General features: G+C 45.6%; 1 protein-coding gene and 1 non-coding gene across 5 annotated transcripts in view; one reads left to right on the forward strand and one right to left on the reverse strand.

Annotated features, from left to right (window-relative positions):
- Positions 1-11746, reverse strand: part of LOC133402667 (C-Jun-amino-terminal kinase-interacting protein 1-like) — a 43468-nt gene extending 31722 nt beyond the window's left edge. For all 4 annotated transcript variants that reach the window (XR_009768549.1, XM_061676657.1, XM_061676656.1 and 1 more), the window contains exon 1: positions 11527-11746. Coding sequence is in view for 3 of the 4 variants with exons in the window: in XM_061676657.1 (XP_061532641.1) it covers positions 11527-11598 (72 nt within the window). In the remaining variant the exon portion in view is untranslated. The remainder of the gene's footprint in view (positions 1-11526) is intronic.
- A 9121-nt stretch (positions 11747-20867) lies between these two features.
- On the forward strand, positions 20868-20939 carry trnad-guc (transfer RNA aspartic acid (anticodon GUC)). The gene has a single exon. It is a non-coding gene; the product is annotated as a tRNA-Asp (tRNA).
- The last annotated feature ends 535 nt before the right edge of the window (positions 20940-21474 follow it).

The raw sequence follows: 21474 nt of genomic DNA on the forward strand, positions 1-21474 counted from the left end.
GCATGGGGAGAACATGCAAACTGAGGTCACAGTCACAAACTGATGGCTGAACATTCTCCTTCAGGATTTTCTGTTCTAGAGCAGAACTCATGACTCATCAATCACAGCAAGTTTTCCAGATCCTGAAGGAAAGAAGCAGCCCAAGACCATCACACAACCACCACCATGTTTGACTGTTGGTATGATGTTCTTTTTCTGAAATGCTGTTTACATTTTTGACAGATGTAATGAGACACACACTGTCATGGTCTGTGTTTTGGTTTGTGTTTTGTTTAATATTTTCCTGCCATGGCTGGCCTTATTGTTGAGTCATGAACAATGACCTTCACTGAGGCAAGGGAGGCCTGGAGTTCTTTAGAAGTTGTCCTGAGTTGCTTTATGGGCTCCTGAATGAGTCGTTGCCGTTCTCTTTGGGTAACCTTTGTAGGTGTGAAGTGTAACTGCCTCAGGCTCTAGCCATACAACTAGTCTGTAAACAAACACAGTGCAGCTCAGCTTCTGGCTAAAAGATATCATGGCTCGCCATATGTTTGAAAACAATATATATTTCAAAAATGCAAACAAAAAAATACCAAAACAATTTAAAACAGCTTCTCCCTGGCCCTTCATATGGGGCCAAAGCATTTCTAAAAAAAGACAATTGATGTTGCACTTCTGTAAGACGAAAAGAATGAGGCTTCCGATCTTTCATTTTAAAGGCCACGTGGTTTCATCGTTATGAGTGGCCCACTGATGACAACCATAACTGTGATCGATGTGTGGGCTGTGATGACAAGTTTGACACCCCTGCCTTAAATGATATACTTTATGGCGTTGGACTGACAATATTTTATGACAATTAGGGCCCGACCGATATGGATTTTTTTTAAGATTATGCCAATTCTGATATTTGGCAGAATAAAATTCTGCTAACCTATTATCCTCAAATTAATAAAAAATATATATAATGAATAAAATAACTTATTTATTGCTCCTTTAATGCTTACATGCTTAAATGGGCATAAATCGGCCAATTCCTTTTTGTTTCTATAACTTTTTTCTGATTTGTTTTAATGTTTGTTTGAATGTAATTATCTTTGTGTAATGTTGTAGTGTCTTAATATGTAATATATATATATATATATTTGCAACAAAAAGTTGCCAATTTTTTGGCCTGCATATATATATATATATATATATATATATATATATATATATATATATATATAGAATAAATTTGAGACACGTGAATATGCTTAATGTTATTATCTTTAGGGCTTGGCCGATTTAATCTGTTGATATTATTATATATTAGTAAATTTTTTGGCCTATATATATATATATATATATATATATATATATAGGCCAAAAAATTTAAAAAATTGATATATATATATATATATATATATATATATATATAGGCCAAAAATTTGGCAACTTTTTGCCAATTTGAAAAGGACTAATATCAACAGATCAAATCGGCCAAGCCCTAACGACAATAACATTAAGCATATTCACGTGTCTCATACTGTATCTGTATTTTTGTGTTCTACTGTTGGCTGCAGAGCATACTTTATCATAACTCATTGTTGAGAGAATTTTAAGAGCACAGTATTAAAATAATTGAGATTTTTACAAACATTTCGATTGCCTACTGTATATGAAATGTACCTCTCCTCACCTTGTCGTGGTGGAGGGGTTTGTGTGTCCCAATGATGCTAGGAGCTACGTTGTCTGGGGCTTCACGCCCCTGATAGGATCACCCATGGCAAACAGGTCCTAGGTGAGGGACCAGACAAAGCACGGCTCCAAAAACCCCGATGACGAACAAAATAAATGTATCTAGGTTTCTCTTGCCCGGACGTGAGTCACCGGGGCCCCCCTCTGGAGCCAGGTCTGGAGGTGGGGCTCGAAGGCGAGCGTCTGGGTGCCGGGCCTGCACCCTTGGGGCCTGGCCGGGCACAGCCTGAAAGGGTAACGTGGGTCCCCCTTCCCATGGGCCCACCATCTGTGGGAGGGGCCAGAGGGGTCGGGTGCAGTGTGAGCTGGGCGGTGGCCGAAGGCGGAGACCTTGGCGATTCGATCCCCGGCTACAGAAACTGGCTCTAGGGACATGGAATGTCACCTCTCTGGCAGGGAAGGTGCCCGAGCTGGTCTGTGACGTTGAGAAGTTTAGACTAGATATAGTCGGGCTCGCCTCCACACACGGCTTGGGTTCTGGTACCAGTCCTCTTGAGAAGCGTTGGACTCTTTTCCACTCTGGAGTTGCCACGGTGAGAGGCGCTGAGCAGGTGTGGGTATACTTATTGCCCCCCGGGTTGGCGCCTGTACGTTGGGGTGCACCCGGTGGACGAGAGGGTTGCCTTCCTCCGCCTTTGGGTGGGAGGGATGGGTCCTGACTGTTATTTGTGCCTCGGCACCAAACAGCAGTTTAGAGTACAGTGCCTCTGGATTGGCAGACTGGGGTGGTGGTCCCCCTTTTTAAGAAGGGGGACCGGATGGTGTGTTACAACTACAGGGGCATGACATTCCTCAGCCTCCCTGGTAAGGTCTATTCAGGGGTGCTGGAGAGGACGGTCGGTCGGGAAGTTGAATCTTAGATTCAGGAGGAGCAGTGTGGTTTTCGTCCCTGCCGTGCAACAGTGGACCAGCTCTTCACCCTCGGCAGGTTCCTCGAGGGTCATTGAGAGTTCGCCCAACCAGTCTACATGTGTTTTGTGGACTTGGAGAAGGCATTCGACCGTGTCCCTTAGGGAGTCCTGTGGGGGTGCTTCGGGAGTATGGAGTACCGAACCCCCTGATACGGGCTGTTCGGTCCCTGTACGACCGGTGTCAGTGTTTGGTACGCATTGCCGGCAGTAAGTCGGACTCGTTTCCAGTGAGGGTTGGACTCCGCCAATGCTGCCCTTTGTCACCAATTTCTAGGCGCAGCCGAGGAATCGAGGGTATCCGGTTTGGTGGCCTCAATATTGCATCTCTGCTTTTTGCAGATGATGTGGTTCTGTTGGCTTCATCAGGCCGTGATCTCCAACTCTCACTGGAGCGGTTCACAAAAGTGTGAAACGGCTGGGATGAGAATCAGCACCTCTAAATCTGAGACCACGGTACTCAGTCGGAAAAGGGTGGAGTGCCCTCTCCTGTCATGGGTGTGTGTTCCGGTTTTTGTCTTCCCCCTATTTCACACACACCTGCTCCTGTGAACATCTTCACCACCTGTGCCTCGTTCACCCTAATTACCCCTTGTATTTAATCTCGTGTCTCATTCCCTCTCGTCGCCAGTTCGTTGTACCTTGTCGTCGCGTTCCAGCATTCCTTATTTCCACGTCACAGACTCACAGTAAGACTTGACTCTGTTCCGATTATCGACCTCACCTCTTTGCCTCATGTTTTTGGATACTGTTGCCTTTCTTGGATTGCCTGCCTGTGTACCGACCTATGCCCGTCTATTAAACCTCTCTTTTTGGAAACTGTCCATTTGTTTTGGAGTCGTGCATTTTTGGGTCCTGTCCTCTGTTCCGTTCATGACATCTCTAGGTCGGGTATGAGATCCTTCCCCAAGTGGAGGAGTTCAAATATCTTGGGGTCTTGTTCACGAGTGAGGGAAGAATGGAACGGGAGATCGACAGGCGGATGGTGCAGCGTCTGCAGTGATGCGGTCTGTTGTGGTGAAGAAGGAGCTAAGCCGAAAGGCGAAGCTCTCAATTTACCGGTCGATCTACGTTCGTACCCTCACCTATGGTCACGAGCTGTGGGTCGTGACCGAAAGAATAAGATCCCGGATACAAGCGGCTGAAATTAGTTTCCTCCGCAGGGTATCAAGGCTCTCCCTTTAAAGATAGGTTGAGAAGCTTGGTCATCCGGGAGGGGCTCAGAGTAGAGTTGCTGTTCCTCTGCATTGAGAGGTGTCAGATGTGGAGGCTTGGGCATCTGTTCTCGCACTTAGAGCAGTTCGAATGACTAATATTGCAATAGTCCGGTGCAAATGTGACGAGTAGTGCGATAGTCTGGGACAATACTCCTCAATCAGTGTGCAAATGGAGCAGATGCTACTCTGGCATGAGTGGCCAGTATATGCAAATAGTGCAGCATGGCGAGACAACTATAGTGAGTAGTTATATGCCTGTATATAAAACCTCTCTTTTTGGAAACTGTCCATTTGTTTTGGAGTCATGCATTTTTGGGTCCTATCCTCTGTTCCGTTCATGACAGAACGAACTGGCCATAACATGGACCCAGCAGACTCAGACCCGGTACGCAAAGCCCTTCAAGCGCAGGGTCAACGCCTCTCGAAGCAGGATGAGCAGCTTGCTGCCCTCCACCTTCATCTCGAGGGACTGTCAAGGCATCAGGACAATATGATGAGACAGGTGGGCTCGCAGTTTGAACTTCTGATAAAAATTATTCAAGAGAAGGAACCAGTTGGCACCAAACCCCATACCGCCACGGTACCAACATTTCCATGTGAAGCACTCACCATGCAGCCACCTGCCACCTCCGCTGCTGTCTGCCCACAGCTCTCTCGACCGGAGTGTTTCTCTGGAGATTCTGGGAACAATAAGCCGTTCATCACGCAGTGTGAACTCCACTTTGAGCTGCAGGCAGCTGCCTTCCCCACCGAGCGGGCAAAAATCGCTTTTGTCATTTCCCACCTGACTGGTTGTGCGAAGGCGTGGGCTACTGCTGAATGGAGCCGCAATTTCGCCGCGTGTCATTCATGGGCTTTTTTAGGAAAGACTATGGAGCACATTTTTCAATTTTCCACACCAGATCGTGAGGCTGCTCGCTCCCTTGGCACCTTACAACAAGGCAAGCGCAGGGTGTCAGATTACGTGATTGAGTTTCGCATTCTAGCAACTGAGAGTCATTGGAATAATCGGGCGCTACTCAATGCCTTTTTTCAAGGACTATCCCCCGGCGTCAAGGATCATTTAGTCCCGCTAGACCTGCCGACCGACTCGGACACTCTCATCGCTCTCGCCGTAAAAATCGACGAGGCTTTTGGATCGCGAGCTGGATGGAGATTGGCGGAGGGCTGCGTCACCGCGCACTTGGAGGACGAGCCTCGGTGACCAGCCAAACCAAGACAGATCCCCTGTTTCCGGTCTCAACCCACTGACGAGCATCCCCACGGATGAACCCATGCAACTGGGCAGGTTCCGTCTCTCCCCTGAGGAACGTCAACGCCGGCTGAGGGAAGGGCGGTGCTTCTACTGCGGTCAGTTGGGTCATTCCGTGAGCAACTGTCACGTCAAAGTTGCCGGTGCTGGTAGCAAGGGCACGGGAGAGGTGAGTCTGAATTTCATAAAGGAAGACCCTACACGGGTTCTTCCTAAAGTGACACGATGCTCTCCTGATCAAGGAATTCAGACACCTGTATTAATTGACTGTGGTTCTGACGCTAACTTACTTAACTCCCTCCTCGTTAGACGTATGCACCTTAGAACCTTTCAAATAAAACGCCACCACAACACCTATGCTGCAGACGGCAGTTTTATGGGCAAGATCACTCAAACACTCACATTCACATTTCCTGATTCTCACTCGGAACGCATTAGTTTTCATGTTTTTGACGGCATGAATCATGACCTTATCTTAAGGAACCCATGGTTGAAATTACATAACCCCCACATTGACTAGTCCTCTGGGCAGGTTATGTCATGAGGGAGCAATTGCGCCCGGAACTGTTTCAAGCCGCCATGTGATGTTCAGGGCTATGTTTCTAAGGACAATCCACAGACCCCATTTGGGGATCCTGATTTATCTCAAGTGCCCACCTGTTACCAGGATATTAAAGACGTTTTTTCCAAGTCCAAGGCCAAATCCCTTCCACCCCACAGACCTTATGACTGTGCTGTTGACTTGCTGCCTGGAACCACACCCCCACGAGGGAGGTTGGTCTCTCTTTCAGGCCATGAAGGAGTACGTGGAAGAATCACTGGCAGCCGGGATCATTCGCCCATCTTCATCCCCTGCAGGAGCAGGATTTTTCTTTGTGGACAAAAAGGACAAGACCCTGCGACCCTGTATCGATTACCGGGGTCTCAACGAGATGACTGTAAAAAACAGGTACCCTCTTCCTCTCATCTCCACCGCCTTTGAGTTCCTGGAGGGAGCCAAGATTTGCACCAAACTGGACTTAAGAAATGCGTATCATCGAGTCAGGATAAGGGAGGGGGATGAATGGAAAACAGCATTCAACACACCAACGGGACATTATGAGTATTTGGTAAGGCCTTTTGGACTTACTAACGCTCCGGCTGTTTTCCAAAACCTTGTCAATGATGTCCTGCGTGACATGTTGAATGTTTATGTTTTTGTCTATTTGGACGACATTTTGATATTCTCCCCGGATGAGGAGACTCACATGATTCATGTTCGCTCTGTATTGCAGTGGTTACTGCAGAATCAACTATATGTCAAGGCTGAGAAATGTGAGTTCCACAAGGCGTCCCTTTCTTTTCTGGGTTTCGTCCTGGCTCAAGGTGAAGTCAAAATGGATCCTTGCAAAGTCGATGCCGTTATTAATTGGCCTACTCCCACTTCACGCAAAGATGTACAAAGGTTCTTAGGGTTCGCAAACCTCTACAGAAAATTCATCAAATATTCATCAGAAATGTCAGCCTCTCCTTTGCATGATCTTACCTCGCCACACAAACCTTTTATATGGAACCCGCTTTGTCAGGCAGCTTTTCAAAAACTTAAGTCGAGCTTTACCTCCGCGGTCCAACAAAGCCGCTGCTGACCGTCGGAGGACACCGGCCCCGAACTACAAAGTGGGTCAGCGAGTTTGGCTCTCGACCAAACATATTCCACTTCGGGTGGAGTCCAAGAAGCTCACTCCCAGGTTCGTTGGGCCCTTCCCCATCACAAAGATCATCAACCCTGTCACCGTGAAGCCGAGGCTCCCAAGGTCGATGCGGGTCCACCCTGCTTTTCACGTCAGCCTACTCAAGCCAGCCCGGGAGTCCCCTCTGGTCCCGCCTTCCAGGCCCCCTCCTCCCCCCTGGTTTGTGGATGGGAGCCCTGTCTTCTCTGTGAATCGGCTGTTGTCGTCTCGTCGGAGAAGGAGGGGGTTTCAATATCTGGTGGACTCACCTGCTGTGTCCTGCCCGTCAGAAAGCTGTAAATCCACTGGCAGATGGCAGGTGAGACGCTGAGCTAGAGAAGCTTGGATGAAAGGAGTTCAGGGATGATGGTGTTGAACGCTGAGCTGATGTCCACGAACAGGATACTCGCGTAGGTCCATGCACTGTCGAGGTGTTCTTCATGAAGTTCAGTCCCATGTTGACTGCATCATCCGCAGACCTGTTCGCTTGGTAGGCAAACTGCAGGGGGTCCAGCAGGGGACCTGTGACACTCTTGAGGTGGTCCAGCACGAGACGTTCAAAGGACTTCATGACCACAGATGTCAAAGCGACAGGCCTATAGTCATTTAGACCTGAGATTGCAGGTTTCTTGGGGACTGGAATGATGGTGGAGCGTTTGAAACAGGATGGTACTTCACACAGTTCCAGAGATCTATTGAAGAGCTGAGTGAAGACTGGCGCGAGCTGGTCCACGCAGACTTTGAGGCAGGGCGGGGACACATGGTCTGGGCCTGCCGCTTTGTTAATCCTTTGTTGTTTGAAGATGCGTCTCACATCCTGTTCATGGATGGTTAATGCAGAAGTCAGAGGTGTGATTGTGGTCGGGGGTGCAGCCGGGTAGGTGTGGGGTGTGAAACTGTCCTTTTCAAATCTGCAGTAGAAGGTATTCAAGTCGTTGGCTAGTGTGCTATTGTTCTCAGCTTGGGGGGATCGTCGCTTGTAATTAGTCAACGATTGGAATGCATGCCAGACTGATTTAGAGTCGCGAGCGCTAAACTGTTTTTCCAACTTTGCTGCATAGTTCCTCTTTGCAATGTTAATTTCTTTAGTCAGCTGGTTTCTAGCTCGATTATACAGGGCCCTGTCCCCGCTCTGATATGCATCCTCCTTAGCTTGGCGAAGCTGCTTAAGTTTAGCAGTGAACCACGGCTTGTTGTTGTTGAATGTGCAAAATGATTTTGTTGGTACACACACATCTTCACAGAAACTGATATCGGATGTAACAGTGTTCTTTATTCATCCAGGCTGCCAGCTGAATTTTCAAAGACACTCCAGTCTGTGCAGTCTAAGCAGCTCTGAAGTTCCATCTTTGCTTCATTGTTCCACTTTTTCACTGTTTTCACTGTAGGCTTCGCGCATTTAAGTTCTTGCCTGTACGTCGGTATTAAGTGAATTAAGCAGTGATCACGAGGTATAGCCACGGTATGCATTTTTCTTATCGTCGTGTAGCAGTGGTCTAAGATGTTATCTTCCCTGGTAGGACAGTCGATGTGTTGCTTGTATTTCGGGAGTTTGTGGTTGAGTTTAGCTTTGTTAAAGTCCCCGAGAATAATGAGGGGTCAGTCCGGGTGTTTTTTTTAAATTTCGTTGACTTGTTCGGCGAGCGTTAGCAGTGTGTTAGCTTGAGGCGGAATGTAGACTGCAGCCAGGATGAATGATGCGAACTCACGCGGCGAGTAGAATGGCTTACAGTTCAAAAACATCGACTCCAAATGCGGGCCGCAGTGTGTGCTGAGCTCCGTGACGTCCGTACACCATTTTTCGTTGATATAGAAGCATATCCCGCCGCCCTTTGTTTTCCCCGATGATTCCATGTTGCGGTCCGCTCGATGAGTATGGAAGCCGAGAAGCATGACAGCGCCATCGGGTACAACGTCGCAAAGCCAGGTCTCCGTGAAGCACATGGCGGCGGTACGGCCGAAGTCTTTACTGGTCTTTAACAGAAGATGAAGCTCGTCCATTTTGTTGGGTAGGGAGCGTACATTCGCGAGGTGGACCGACGGGAACGCCAATATACAAACTCCACACAGGTGGGGCCGGGATTTGAACCCCGGTCCCCAGAATTGTGAGGGAGATGTGCTAACCAGTCATCCACCATGCCGGCATCTCTCTCTCTCTCTCTCTCTCTCTCTCTCTCTCTCTCTCTCTCTCTCTCTCTCTCTCTCTCTCTCTCTCTCTCTCTCTCTCTCTCTCTCTCTCTCTCTCTCTCTCTCTCTCTCTCTCTATATATATATATATATATATATATATATATATATATATCCATCCATCCATTTCCTGAGCCGCTTCTCCTCACTAGGGTCGCGGGCGTGCTGGAGCCTATCCCAGCTGTCATCGGGCAGGAGGCGGGGTATACCCTAAACTGGTTGGCAGCCAATCGCAGGGCACATAGAAACAAACAACCATTCGCACTCACAGTCATGGCTACGGGCAATTTAGAGTCTCCAATTAATGCATGTTTCTGGGATGTGGGAGGAAACCGGAGTGCCCGGAGAAAACCCACGTAGGCACAGGGAGAACATGCAAACAACCTTTGACCCCGCCGGGGATTGAACTGTGAGGCTGACGCTCTAACCAGTCGGCCACCGTACCGCCTATATATATATATATATATATATATATATATATATATATATATATATATATATATATCAGTCTGCAAATAAGTCAGTGCTGTATTACATTGGTTAGTGTTAAGTGGTATTGCATGTGATCTAGCTCATGCAGGTCCTGGGGTCAGTCCAGCTGGCTCATTGCTTAGAAAGGACAAAGTTTATAGCAGCCAGTCAAACAGCTTTCAGCCAAGTAGGAAGTTGGAAGTGGACTCTATCCAGTAGAAAGCCCTGAAGTAACTGTGTAATATACCACTTAATTGGGTTATTATGCTGTAAATAAACATATCTAGCATAAAATCGTTAATGCATGTAAAGATTTGTTTTTAGAATATGCATTTCTACATTTAAAAAAACAATGATTAAATTATGAAATAAACCAATACATAGGTAGTAAATCATTCAATACGGTATTAGCACACCCCAATATGATGCAGTGCAGTTCTACGCTACTGCAACGACACTGACAATAATCAGGTTGTGAAAAATGTATTTGTTAAAATGTAAATCCCAGTATTTGTACTTAATGTACGTAAATCAGGTTTTCCATTTTTTTCTTAAAGCAGAGGTCGAAAAAATCTGGGATTATTGCATGGCAGTGCAAAAACATTATTGATTTTGAATGATATAAACCCCGACTGACGACATTCAATCCAAGATGCTTAAAATAGCAGTGGTCAAAATAATTGTTGCACTTTTTCACCCATATTATTGTTCACAAGGACCTTTTTACTTTAAAAGTCTACTGTTCTGCAGTTGTACAGCACTACTTTGTCACTACTGTCTTTCATTTTCTGTGTCACAGATAATATCAGTAGTTTCGGCAATACTTTTGTCCTTGCGGTCTATTGATCTCAGTTTCTCAACAGGGCTGCAGTAATGAAGTCAAATTACAGTCTCCTTCTGAATTTACTCTCACATCATCATCCTATAGTTCTTGTCAAGGGACACTCAACTGAACCGTTGACCTTATTTTTTATCGTTTCCATCCACCAATACAAAATCTGTATATTTTTTTACACACAACTCTATTTGACCATGTACAAATTGAGGAAACATAAACATAACACTCCAGCTACACATTTATGTACTTTTGCGTATCCATGTATATCTGCAGGACAAATAATAAAAGTAGCCTAAAAGAAAATGTCAAGCTTAACGTGTAAGTGAAAGTTTTTCAACTTATGCAAGACTTAAGTATATCTATGTTAGCATGAATAACAGTCTGTGTCCACTGACCAAAAAAAGTCAATCAATAATGTCAGGTTTAAGCCCACTGGTCTAAAGGCAAGTCCTTACAGATTGAACAACCACCACTGCCTTTTACATTCTTGTACATGATCTAAACAAGTCATTCTGTCTATTATTCCTGTTTTTGCATGAAGTGACAGAACATGATCTATTAAGAAACTTGAATCTTGATGCTAAAGGGATGCTGTTGTGAGATGACTCGGCTCCGATACGAACTGAGACCGTAAACAGGATGCAGCTCATTTAAAGGGATACTGCTCCTGTAAGGTCTGGCCTCCTAACACGACCCATTACTGAACACTAAGAAATGCTAAGCTTGTTTATATATCTTTCATGAAATTGTGATTCATCTGGCTTTGCGTGTATGTATCTTGTACTGTACTGTGCTGTATATATTTCTGTTGACGATACCAAAACAGCATATTCAGTGTCAAACCAATCATCTATTGTGCGCTGATCTGTTACAGAGATGATAGGGTATGTATTTATATTTGTGTGAATTTGCTAACAAATACTAACAGACGCAAAACAGGTACAATGCCTATTCGATGGGCACTGCTGGTAAATTTGGAATGTTTTTCAGAAACTGTGCCCACATCCACCTGACCGCAAAGACAGACACAAACACACACCCATTGCTGTATCATGCTGAAGAAAGGATCCCAGGACACAAACACACGTAAAGAATAGGCAAATGATGCGTGCTTCTAAGTACAGCATCCACCCATACTCTCTCAAACACAAAAAACAGCCACACATTCCCACCGCTCATTTCAATGACATACAAATCACCAGGGTGGGCCATCCATAATCCCTACCTGGGTGCCAGGTTGTGGTCGCTGTGGCATTAGAGCTAGCGTTGTGGGCCTCTTTGGCCGATATTTCTCCATGACAGCACAGATTGAGCCCCCGTGGAGTGGTGACAGCCTCCACCCTCCCTCCTCCTCCTCGTATACCCCTTTTTAAACCAGTATAGGTTCTCCGTCTCCTCTACCTCCCTCTTTCTGTCCTTCCTCCTTCTCTGACTCCTGAATCAGCCCCAAGCTAGACTGTGGACACACCCATCGCACTCCCTTTATGCTTGATCATTGGCCAGGCTCATTGTCACATCATCATCGTCACCATCATCTTCCTGGCAGGAGCAAAGCAGAGAGGAGAGACAGAGAGACAGCAGTAAAATGAGAGAGATGAGAGAGAAAGAGTGGGTGGATGATGTCGTAAATGGATGGGGTGAATGAGGATGGACGCTTCAAAGAAGGCAGACGGGGAGGAAAGGAAGTCGTCACCAACCAATCATCACAAGGCATGACATCATCAGCTCCTCTGGTTTTGCCCTGTTTATCAGGCATCCTGTTAGCAGAAAGCACTAAGAGTGTGCATTAGTTGCTCTACTGAACAAGCGTACACCGTATAGAATGTGTTGATAGAAAAATTCCCGACGGAAAATGATGACTTTCATATGGCTTAGTAAGGATGTTGAGCAACAAACAGGCTGAAGGTGATGGAAAAAGGGAAAACCGCTTGGCACCACTGCAGAACTACAAAGGTGTGCATGTCCAGGATGGTTGAAGAGCAAGCCACTCCAAGGATGTAGTGCCCTCCACAGCATGACCACTCACCCAAAGTACCCCTCGCCGTGCCTATTGTCACAACTAAAATGGGAGGGAATGTATGTGAACCCTTTGGAATGTCTTACAATTCTGCATAAATTGTTCATAAAATGTAATCTGACTTTCTAAAGCACAAGAATAAACAGTCTGCTTAAACTAATACCACACAAACAATTATACAGCATGTTTTCATACTTTTCTAAAGCATAACATAATTCACAGGACAGGGAGGAAAAAGTAAGTGAACCCTTGGATTTAATAACTGGTTGACCCTTTGGCAGCAATAACTTCAACCGAATGTTTCCTGTAGTTGCAGATCAGAGCAGAACGATCATGAACGCTAAGGCCCGCCCTTATTTTTGTATCATTTTGTTTTTTACTTTTAAATCAGTATTGTTATTATAATTTCCTCGTTTTGTCTACGAAATAGTTTTTCTTTGCTCTGTGATATGGATCCCCTTGAATCTCAAATAACAAATAAAAGAACTGCAAGATCAGCCTGGTTCATATGAAGCCTTCTATTTCAATTATACTGTAATTGGTTTAGAAGCCCAAACGGAATAAAAATGCTCCACCAAAACAAACAGGCCGAATCCAAATGGAATTTCATTCGGTTTTACAGGAATGCTTCGTCTCAATGTAAATGCACGGTGATGTCATCGTTTACGCACGCCGTAAATATGGCGGCTCCCGACGGAGCTTGTATGCGATGGACATCTTGCAGATCGTGCAGAGAGCTTTGGAGGGGCAGGTGCTTGAAGTAAAAAGGGGGCACATGGAAAAAAAAATTATTGTGGAAACTATGTAAATATAACGTTGGCACAAAATTCTAATTTGTGGCCACGCAATACAAATTTGTACCTCCTTGCTGGAAAATTTGGTAAGCAAATTAAGAGATCCTGTCATGAACGGAAGAAAGGACAGGACCCAAAATGCAAGACTCGAATTCAATGGACATTTTCAAAAAGAGTAGGTTAATAAACGGGCAGGGATCAGTACACAGACAGGCAATTCGCAAAGGCAACAGTATCCAAAAACGTGAGGCAAAAGGCAAGGTCAATAATCAAAACAGGGTCTCGGCTTACTAAGAGTCAGTGACATGGAAATAAGGAATGCTGGAACGTGACAACAAGGTACAACAAACTGGCGACCAGAAAGAATGAGACACGAGATTAAATGCATGGGGTAAAAGGATAAATAAGGCACAGGTGGGGAAGATGCCCTCAGGAGCAGGTGTGTACAAGGCAGGGGTGAGACAACAACAATAACACACACATTCATGACAGTAACCCCCCCCCCCCCCCCCCCCCCTTAACGGCCGGTTCCCCGGAGCCTCAGGCTGCGCAATGTGGAGGTCCAGAATGAGCGAGTCGTCAACGACAAACCTCGAAGGCACCCAAGAACGTTCCTCAGGCCCGTATCCCTCCCAGTCCACCAGATATTGCAACCCCCTCTCCCTCCGACGAGACGACAACAGCCGCCTGACCGTGAAGACGGGGCCCCCGTCCACAAAACGGGGGGGAGGAGGGGGCCTGGAAGGCAGGACCAGAGGGGACTCCTGGGCAGGCTTGAGCAGGCTGACCCGCATCGACCTCGAGAGCCTAAGCTTCATGGTGACCGGGTTGATGGCCTTTTGTGATGGGGAAGGGCCCAAAGGACCTGGGAGCGAGCTTCCAGGACTCCACCCGAAGTGGAAGATGCTTGGTGGAGAACCAAACCCGCTGACCCACCTTGTAGTTCGGGGCCGGTGTCCTCTTACGGTCAGCTGCAGTGTTGCAGGACTATCCTTTGCGTAGCAGCATTTGGCGGGCTCGCTCCCAGGTCCTCCTGCAGCATCTCACCAAGGTCAGTGCATATGGAACCGTGGACTCGGGGACTATGGCAGGAAACAGAGATGGTTGGTAACCATGCACGATGTGAAAAGGTGATAGACCAGTGGATGCAGAGGGGAGAGAATTGTAAGAGAACTCGACGCAAACCAGCTTCTGAATCCAGGATTGTGGCTCTTGTGAAGCGAGACATCAGAGCCCAGTCTCCAGGTCCTGGTTCAGCCTCTCCATTTTTCCGTTGGTTTCGGGATGAAACTGATGGTTGCGCCTACTATGCTGAAAAACTCCTTCCAAAATTGTGAAATAAATTGGGGGCCCCTATCTGATACCACATTCTTGGGAAAACCATGAAACTTGAACACATGTTTATCATCAACTCAGCAGTTTCTTTTGCTGAGGGGAGTTTAGGAAGTGCAATGAAGTGTGCCATCTTAGACAACTTGTCAACAACAGTGAGAACAGTGGTATTCCCTTTAGAGGGTGGCAATCCAGTCACAAAGTCTATGGAAATGTCTGACCAAGGACGTTGTGGTATTGGCAGGGGTCGCAACTCCCCAGAAAGACGTTGACGTGAAGGCTTGTTCGCAACGCATAGCTGGCAAGCATTGACATAAATGATAACATCGCTTCTAACATTGGGCCACCAAAAGTGCTGTTTGATGACTGATTGTGTTTTGGCAATGCCTGGGTAACATACAGTCCTGTTAGTGTGAGCCCTGTGGATAACCCTTCCCCTTAAGGAAGGGCCCACATAAAGCCTGTTTTCAGGGCAATCTGCAGGGCTAAGGCTATTATTCAGAGCCTCTTTGACCACAGTTTCTATTTCCCAAACAAAAACAGAAATTAAACAGTTTTAGGGTCAGACACAGATCTTTCCTGACAGAAAATATGCGATAGAGCATCTGGTTTACCATCTAGTACCAGGTCTGTAGGATAAAATTTAATTAAATCTGGTGAAGAATAGAGCCCATCTAGCCTGCCTAGCCTTTAATCTTCTAGCAGACTTAAGATACTCAAGGTTCTTGTGTCTGTCCATACCAAAAATGGGGTCTGAGCCCCTTCTAGCTAATGCCACCAAAGCCACCTGGACAGCCAGCAGTTCACAGTCACCTATGTCATAATTTCTCTCGGCTGGAGTACGTTTCTTAGAGCGATAAGCACACGAATGTAACTTACCATCCTTGAGGCATTTCTGGGAGAGCACTGCTCCTATTCCAGTATCAGACGCATCAGCTTCCACAACGAACATGAATAATGTGAGTCTCCTCGTTTGGGGAGAATATCGTCCAAATATACAAAAACCTACACATTCAACATGTCACACAAGACATCATTGACAAAGTTTTGGAAAACAGCTGGAGCGTTAGTTAGTCCAAAAGGCATTACCAAATACTGATAAGGTCCCGTGGGTGTGTTGAATGCTGTTTTCCATTCTTCCCCCTCCCTTATCCTGACGAGGTGATACGCATTTCTTAAGTCTAGTTTGGTGAAAACCTTGGCTCCATCCAGGAACTCAAAGGCAGTGGAGATGAGAGGAAGACAGTACCCGTTTTTCACAGTTATTTCATTGAGACCCCGGTAATCGATACAGGGTCGCAGGGTCTTGTCCTTCTTGTCCACAAAGAAAAAGCCCGCTCCCACAGGGGATGAAGATGGGCGAATGATCCCGGCTGCCAGTGATTCCTCCACATACTCCTTCATAGCCTTGTGTTCCGGCCCTGAAAGATAGAACAACCTCCCCCATGGAGGTGTGGTTCCAGGCAGCAAGTCAAGTGCACAGTCATAGGGTCTGTGGGATGGAAGGGATTTGGCTTTGGTCTTGGAAAAAAACCTTTTATGTCATGGTAACAGGAGGGCACTTGAGACAAGTCAGTATCCTCAGATGGGATCTGTGGAATTTCATTTGAAACATATCCCTTAACATTACATGGAGGCTTGAAACAGTTCTGGGCGCAATTGCTGCCCCATGATATAACATGCCCAGAGGACCAGTCAATGTAGGGGATATGTAATTTCAACCAAGGGTTCCCTAAAATAAGGTCATAATTTATAGCGTCAAAAACATGAAAACTAATGCGTTCTGAGTGAGAGTCAGGAAATGTCAATGTGAGAGTTTGTGTGCGGTGAGTGATCTTGCCCATAAAACTGTGCCGTCTGCAGCATAAGCGTTGCGTTGGCGTTTTACTCAAAAGGTTCAGAGGTGCATTCGCCTAACGAGGAGAGAGTTGAGTAAATTTGCGTCAGAACCAGAGTCAATAAATACAGACGTATGAATCTCTTCAACTGGAGAGCATAGTGTCACTTTAGGACAGGGGTGCCCAAACTTTTTGGCTCAGTGGCCACATTGACGTAAAAAAATTGTCATGCGGGCCAGCATTAATTTTACATGCTACCGACGAGGGGAATGATTTTTGGATTTATTTTTATTTTACTTTGTTTTACTATGCTGTCTGCTGCTAGGTAGATCTGATAACTGCCTGACCTGGATAAATGAAGGTTAAAATAAAATTAATGAAATGCCAAATAAAGTATTTTATGAAATTTGACTCAAACTCAAACTTTATTCATCAGAATCAACAAACAACATGTTTGCATTAATGTGAAGGGTGATACTGAGATCTCGACTGCAGTAAATGGGGCAGGTCTGGCTCAAAAGCGGTGGTTTTAATGCGCAAGATGTCACGCAGGTGGGAGTCACTTAGTCTTGTCCTCACGCGGTTCTTATTCATGTTCATGACTGAGAATGTCTTCTCACACAAGTATGTCGAGCCAAACAAGCTCAACATTTTCTTAGCAAATGTACGAATCTCTTGGAACCTGTCTTTATCCAGCTGCTGGTAAAAGTTGACAAGAGGGAGTTGTTGGTACCGGCTGCGACACTCCGTGTCACACTGCAGCTCAATGAGCTCCAACTGCAGGTGGGCTGGAACGTCACTGAGATCCAAGGAAACAGGAGAAGAAAAAAGCGTGATCTCCTTTTCAATAGTTGCAAAATCCCTGAAACGTTGAAACTCCTCAGTCAGAGATTAGATGTTTGCGGCATACCTCCTCATTTGCGCACTAATATTGTGCGCTGGAAAACACGTCATTATTTCTTGCAGAGATTGGAAATGTGTGGTATTGGGCTGCGTTTGTGACAGGTGGGTTATGAAAAGTAGCAGCTTGGTCCGAAAGGCTTTAATATGTGAATACAGTTGGCTTATCAATGCATTTTGCTCCTGAAGGCTCGTGTTCAGGGTGATAAAATGTCGGGTTATGTCAACTAAAAATCTAAAATCAGACAGCCAAACAGGATCGGTTAGTTCTGGCATCGGTTGTCCCTTTTTTGCCAAGAATTGTCCAATTTCCTCTTTGAGTGAGTCGAAACGCTGCAGTGCAGACCCCCGACTGAGCCGTCTTACATCAGTGTGATACACAACATCTCCGTATTCAGCGTGAATATCCAGTAGAAATTGTTGAAACTGGCGGTGGCACAGGGCTTTGGAGCGAATATAATTAATAGCCTTCATCACCGGTTTCATAACGTGATCATATTTCAGATGTTTGGCACATATAACTTGTTGGTGAATAATACAATGCAGTTTTATAGCTTTACCTCCTTCTTCGCTTACTTTGTTACACACTAGGGTTGATAATCCACTGTGCTCGCCAACCATGGCAGGTGCGCCAGCCGTAATAATCCCCGTGATTTTATTCCACTGTAATTTTATGTAATCTACGGCGGAACAAACAGAAGAAAATAAATCTTTCCCTCGTTTGGTCCTTAAGGCTCTGGAGGTCCAGTAGCTCTTCATGCACGTTCATTTAACTTTCCACTCCTCTAAAAAAAATCAGTAACTGAGCGCTGTCGGATGCATCCGTGCTTTCGTCACAGGCTAACGAAAAAAATTCAAACTCCACTCCTTTTGCGTCCAACTGTCTCTTAATATCAGAAGAAACTTCTTCGATCCTTCGTGACACAGTGCTACGAGCCAGGCAAACATTGGCGAACTGTTGCTTTTTCTCAGGACAAATGTTCTCCACCATTTTCATCACACAGTCTTTAATAAATTCACCCTCAGTAAAAGGTTTGCAGTGCTTGGCAATCAGCGTTGCCACCTCATAGCTTGCCTTTGTTGCATTTTCATTCGACTCACTGGCTCTTGTGAAAAAGTGTTGCTGTGCCGCTAAACCAGCTTCCAGTTGCTTCAATTCTTCACTGCGTTCGTTCCCAGTTAGCTTGTCGTAATTAGCATGTTCCGTCTGGTAGCATGTGCCGTCTTGGCAAATTACCCAGACGCAGATGTTTCTAAACTCAGTGAAAAAATATTCAGACTTCCATTTGTCCTGGAAACGTCGGCCCTCGCTATCAACTTTCCTTTTCTTACTTCTAGTTGCCATTTCAGAAATGGGCAAAAAACAGATCATGCGCAAAACGGCCCCGCGAGAGTTCAGCCACAAGTTTACTGCCATTCTGTGGTGAAATATAAAATTGCGCGTGTATTTTGTACTGCTGGGCCACATATTATTGGTTTTATTTACAGAGGCTTCGGACCAGTGGAAATATGAACACGGGCCAGATTTGGCCCGGGGGCCGGCCTTTGGGCATGTCTGCTTTAGGAAGCTTTAATCTGACACCCTGCACTTGCCTTGTTGTAAGGTGACAAGGGAGCGAGCTGCCTCACGATCTGGTGTGGAATACTGAAAAACTTGCTCCAGTCTTTACAAAAGAAGCCCAAGAATGACACGCTGCAGAATTGCGGCTCCATTCAGCAGTAGCCCACGCATCCGCACGACCAGTCGAGTGGGAAATGACAAAAGTTATCTTTGCCCGCTCCGTGGGGAAGGTAGCTGCCTGCAGCTCAAAGGGGAGAATGACCTTTTTTTTTTTATTATCATGAACATGCATGCATGCACACAAAATGTGTTCTCTTAATTTTACCCATCACAATGAACACATACACATGTTAGTAGAACACACTGGAGGAGGGGGCTGAAGCACCCGGGGAGCATTTCAGGGTATCAGTGTCTTGTTCAAGGACACCACAGCCATGAGTCCAGGGGATGTTGGCAGATGGTCCAGTCAGGGCCTTGAACCTAGGTCCCTCACGGTGGTAGGTGATGATCTTAACCATTGGTCCACAGCTGCCGGCAGGGTGATGAACAGCTTAATGTTCCCGGAATCTCAATAGAACCTCTCTAGTCGAGCTGTGGGCAGACTGCAGCAGAGATGACAGGTGGCGGGATGGTAACTGGTTCACATGGAAATGGTGGTACTGTGGCGGCATCGGGTACTGTGCCAGCTGATTCCCTCTTTTGAACCATATTCATTAGAACTTCAAACTGTGAGGCCACCTGTCTCATCGTAGCGTCCTGATGCTCCGACATTTCCTTTAGATGAAGGTGGAGGGCAGCAAGCTGCTCATCCTGCTTCAAGATGCGTTTACCTTGTGCTTGAAGGGCTTTACGCACCAGATCTGAGTCTGCTGGGTCCATGTTTTGGCCAGTTCGTTCTGTCATGAACGGAACAAGGGACAGGACCCAAAATGCAAGACTCCAATTCTATGGACTGTTTCAAAAACAGTAGTTTTTCAGGCGATTGACCAGATCAAACTAAATGACACTTCCCTTTGAGGACACCAGGTGTTGAGGTTTCCAGCAAAGGTGCATGTCATTTGCTTATCCAGATGTCAAACTTGATCATGAGAATAATGTACCTGATTTCATATTAGTTTATGTTCTATTTGACATGCGTAAGCTTCACCCTCATGACCTACTTACCCCACAATCCACGTGGTCCCTTAACATTTACACCAATTTGTCTTCAATTGTCTACCTTATCAACGGCTCTACATGACTTGTTTGTGAAAGATTAGAACAGCTCTGCTGCCACGACCAGTCACTGTGTACATTGGCAACCTCCTTTTGTACGCGCAATTGGTGATATGTTCAAGAGCTGCTCGGAAATGCGTATAACAACATGTTAAATCGGGATGTAAACCGTGTTTTTTTTTTTCAGCGTTAAATAACATTTTTGTGTTGAAAGGCCATAGACAGGCGTTCACACAAAAATAATGGCAAAAAAATTAATAAATAAATAAATAACCCATTAAATAACCCACTGGCCTTGTTTCCACCCGGGGACTTTTCACATGTGAGGTGAACGTTAGAATCAAAATTACATTTTGCTTGTGAATTGTTGAAGGTGCGTTTGTGGATCAGCGGGCACGTGCATTTGTTTTTGAGACAAAGTCACAAAAGTAGCGCAGTTTCAAGTTGAGGGGAAAAAAAGAAAAAAAAAACACACGCGTGGGAAGGTCCTCACTCCATCCGCTAGGCGGCAGTGTTGCTGTCTCCGCAATCTCTGTAATAATGAGCTGTTTGTTGTAGCTTGCTGAGAGATGAAGGTGATTTCCTTATATTTTACTTACTAATGACGGGGCTGTTGGTTGTCCACTTTGTTCAATTTATTGGGGAATTCAGATGGGTCGGACCATAGACTGTTGGATTCGGATTCCTATAAAAATGACTTGGAGTCATGTCATCAACGGAGAAAGCAACACTGCCGCCGAGCGGATGGAGGGAGGGCCTTCCTACACGTGTGAATCTATTCTGCGTTATACGTTTGTCTCAAAAATAATCGCGCATGCAATCATCTCCCTGCCTTTCCTAGTTTAAAATACGTGACAACGCAGTCATTTCAAAGCTTTGACTGCTGTGGAATTACAGTTTTGTATGTGTTCCTCGTTAGTATAGTGGACAGTATCTCCGCCTGTCACGCGGAAGACCGGGGTTCGATTCCCCGACGGGGAGGGGTTTTTTTTCTTTTTTTTTTTTGTCTTTTTGTCAGTTTCAGCTTTTGGTGGAGTAATTTTTCTTTAGGGGAAGAAAAGAAAGAAAAAGAAAAAAAAACAGCCCACAGGCCTGGTTTACCACCCAGTTTCAAACCGGGTAGCTTTCGCATCTGAAGCGAACATAACCAATACACTATGGAAACGGTTACTGCAGAGTTGCCTGTTACCAGAATGTCTGTAGTTCAATAATGTTAAAATTTTAAATAAACCATTCCTTATTAGTACAGTGGACAGCATCTGCTATCGGCATTGCAATGTGACATAGTGTCACTACTTAGATCAAAAGTAATTTTACTTTTATCTGAAAATGGACTAATGGTGAACACAAACCAATCGCAGTAATCATTGCAGTTCTGTTTACAACATTTTTAAACAAATTGAATTTGGCAAAAAAGGTTTCTGCACATTTACAGAGTCTGACGTTAAGCCTTTTTTGAGTGGTGGCCCCGCAGGTCGACCATAAGCCAAATTGTGGTGGCCTTGTCAGAATTTCT

The sequence above is a fragment of the Phycodurus eques genome, chromosome 5 (assembly GCF_024500275.1).
Source record: "Phycodurus eques isolate BA_2022a chromosome 5, UOR_Pequ_1.1, whole genome shotgun sequence".
Classification (NCBI taxonomy): Eukaryota; Metazoa; Chordata; class Actinopteri; order Syngnathiformes; family Syngnathidae; genus Phycodurus; species Phycodurus eques.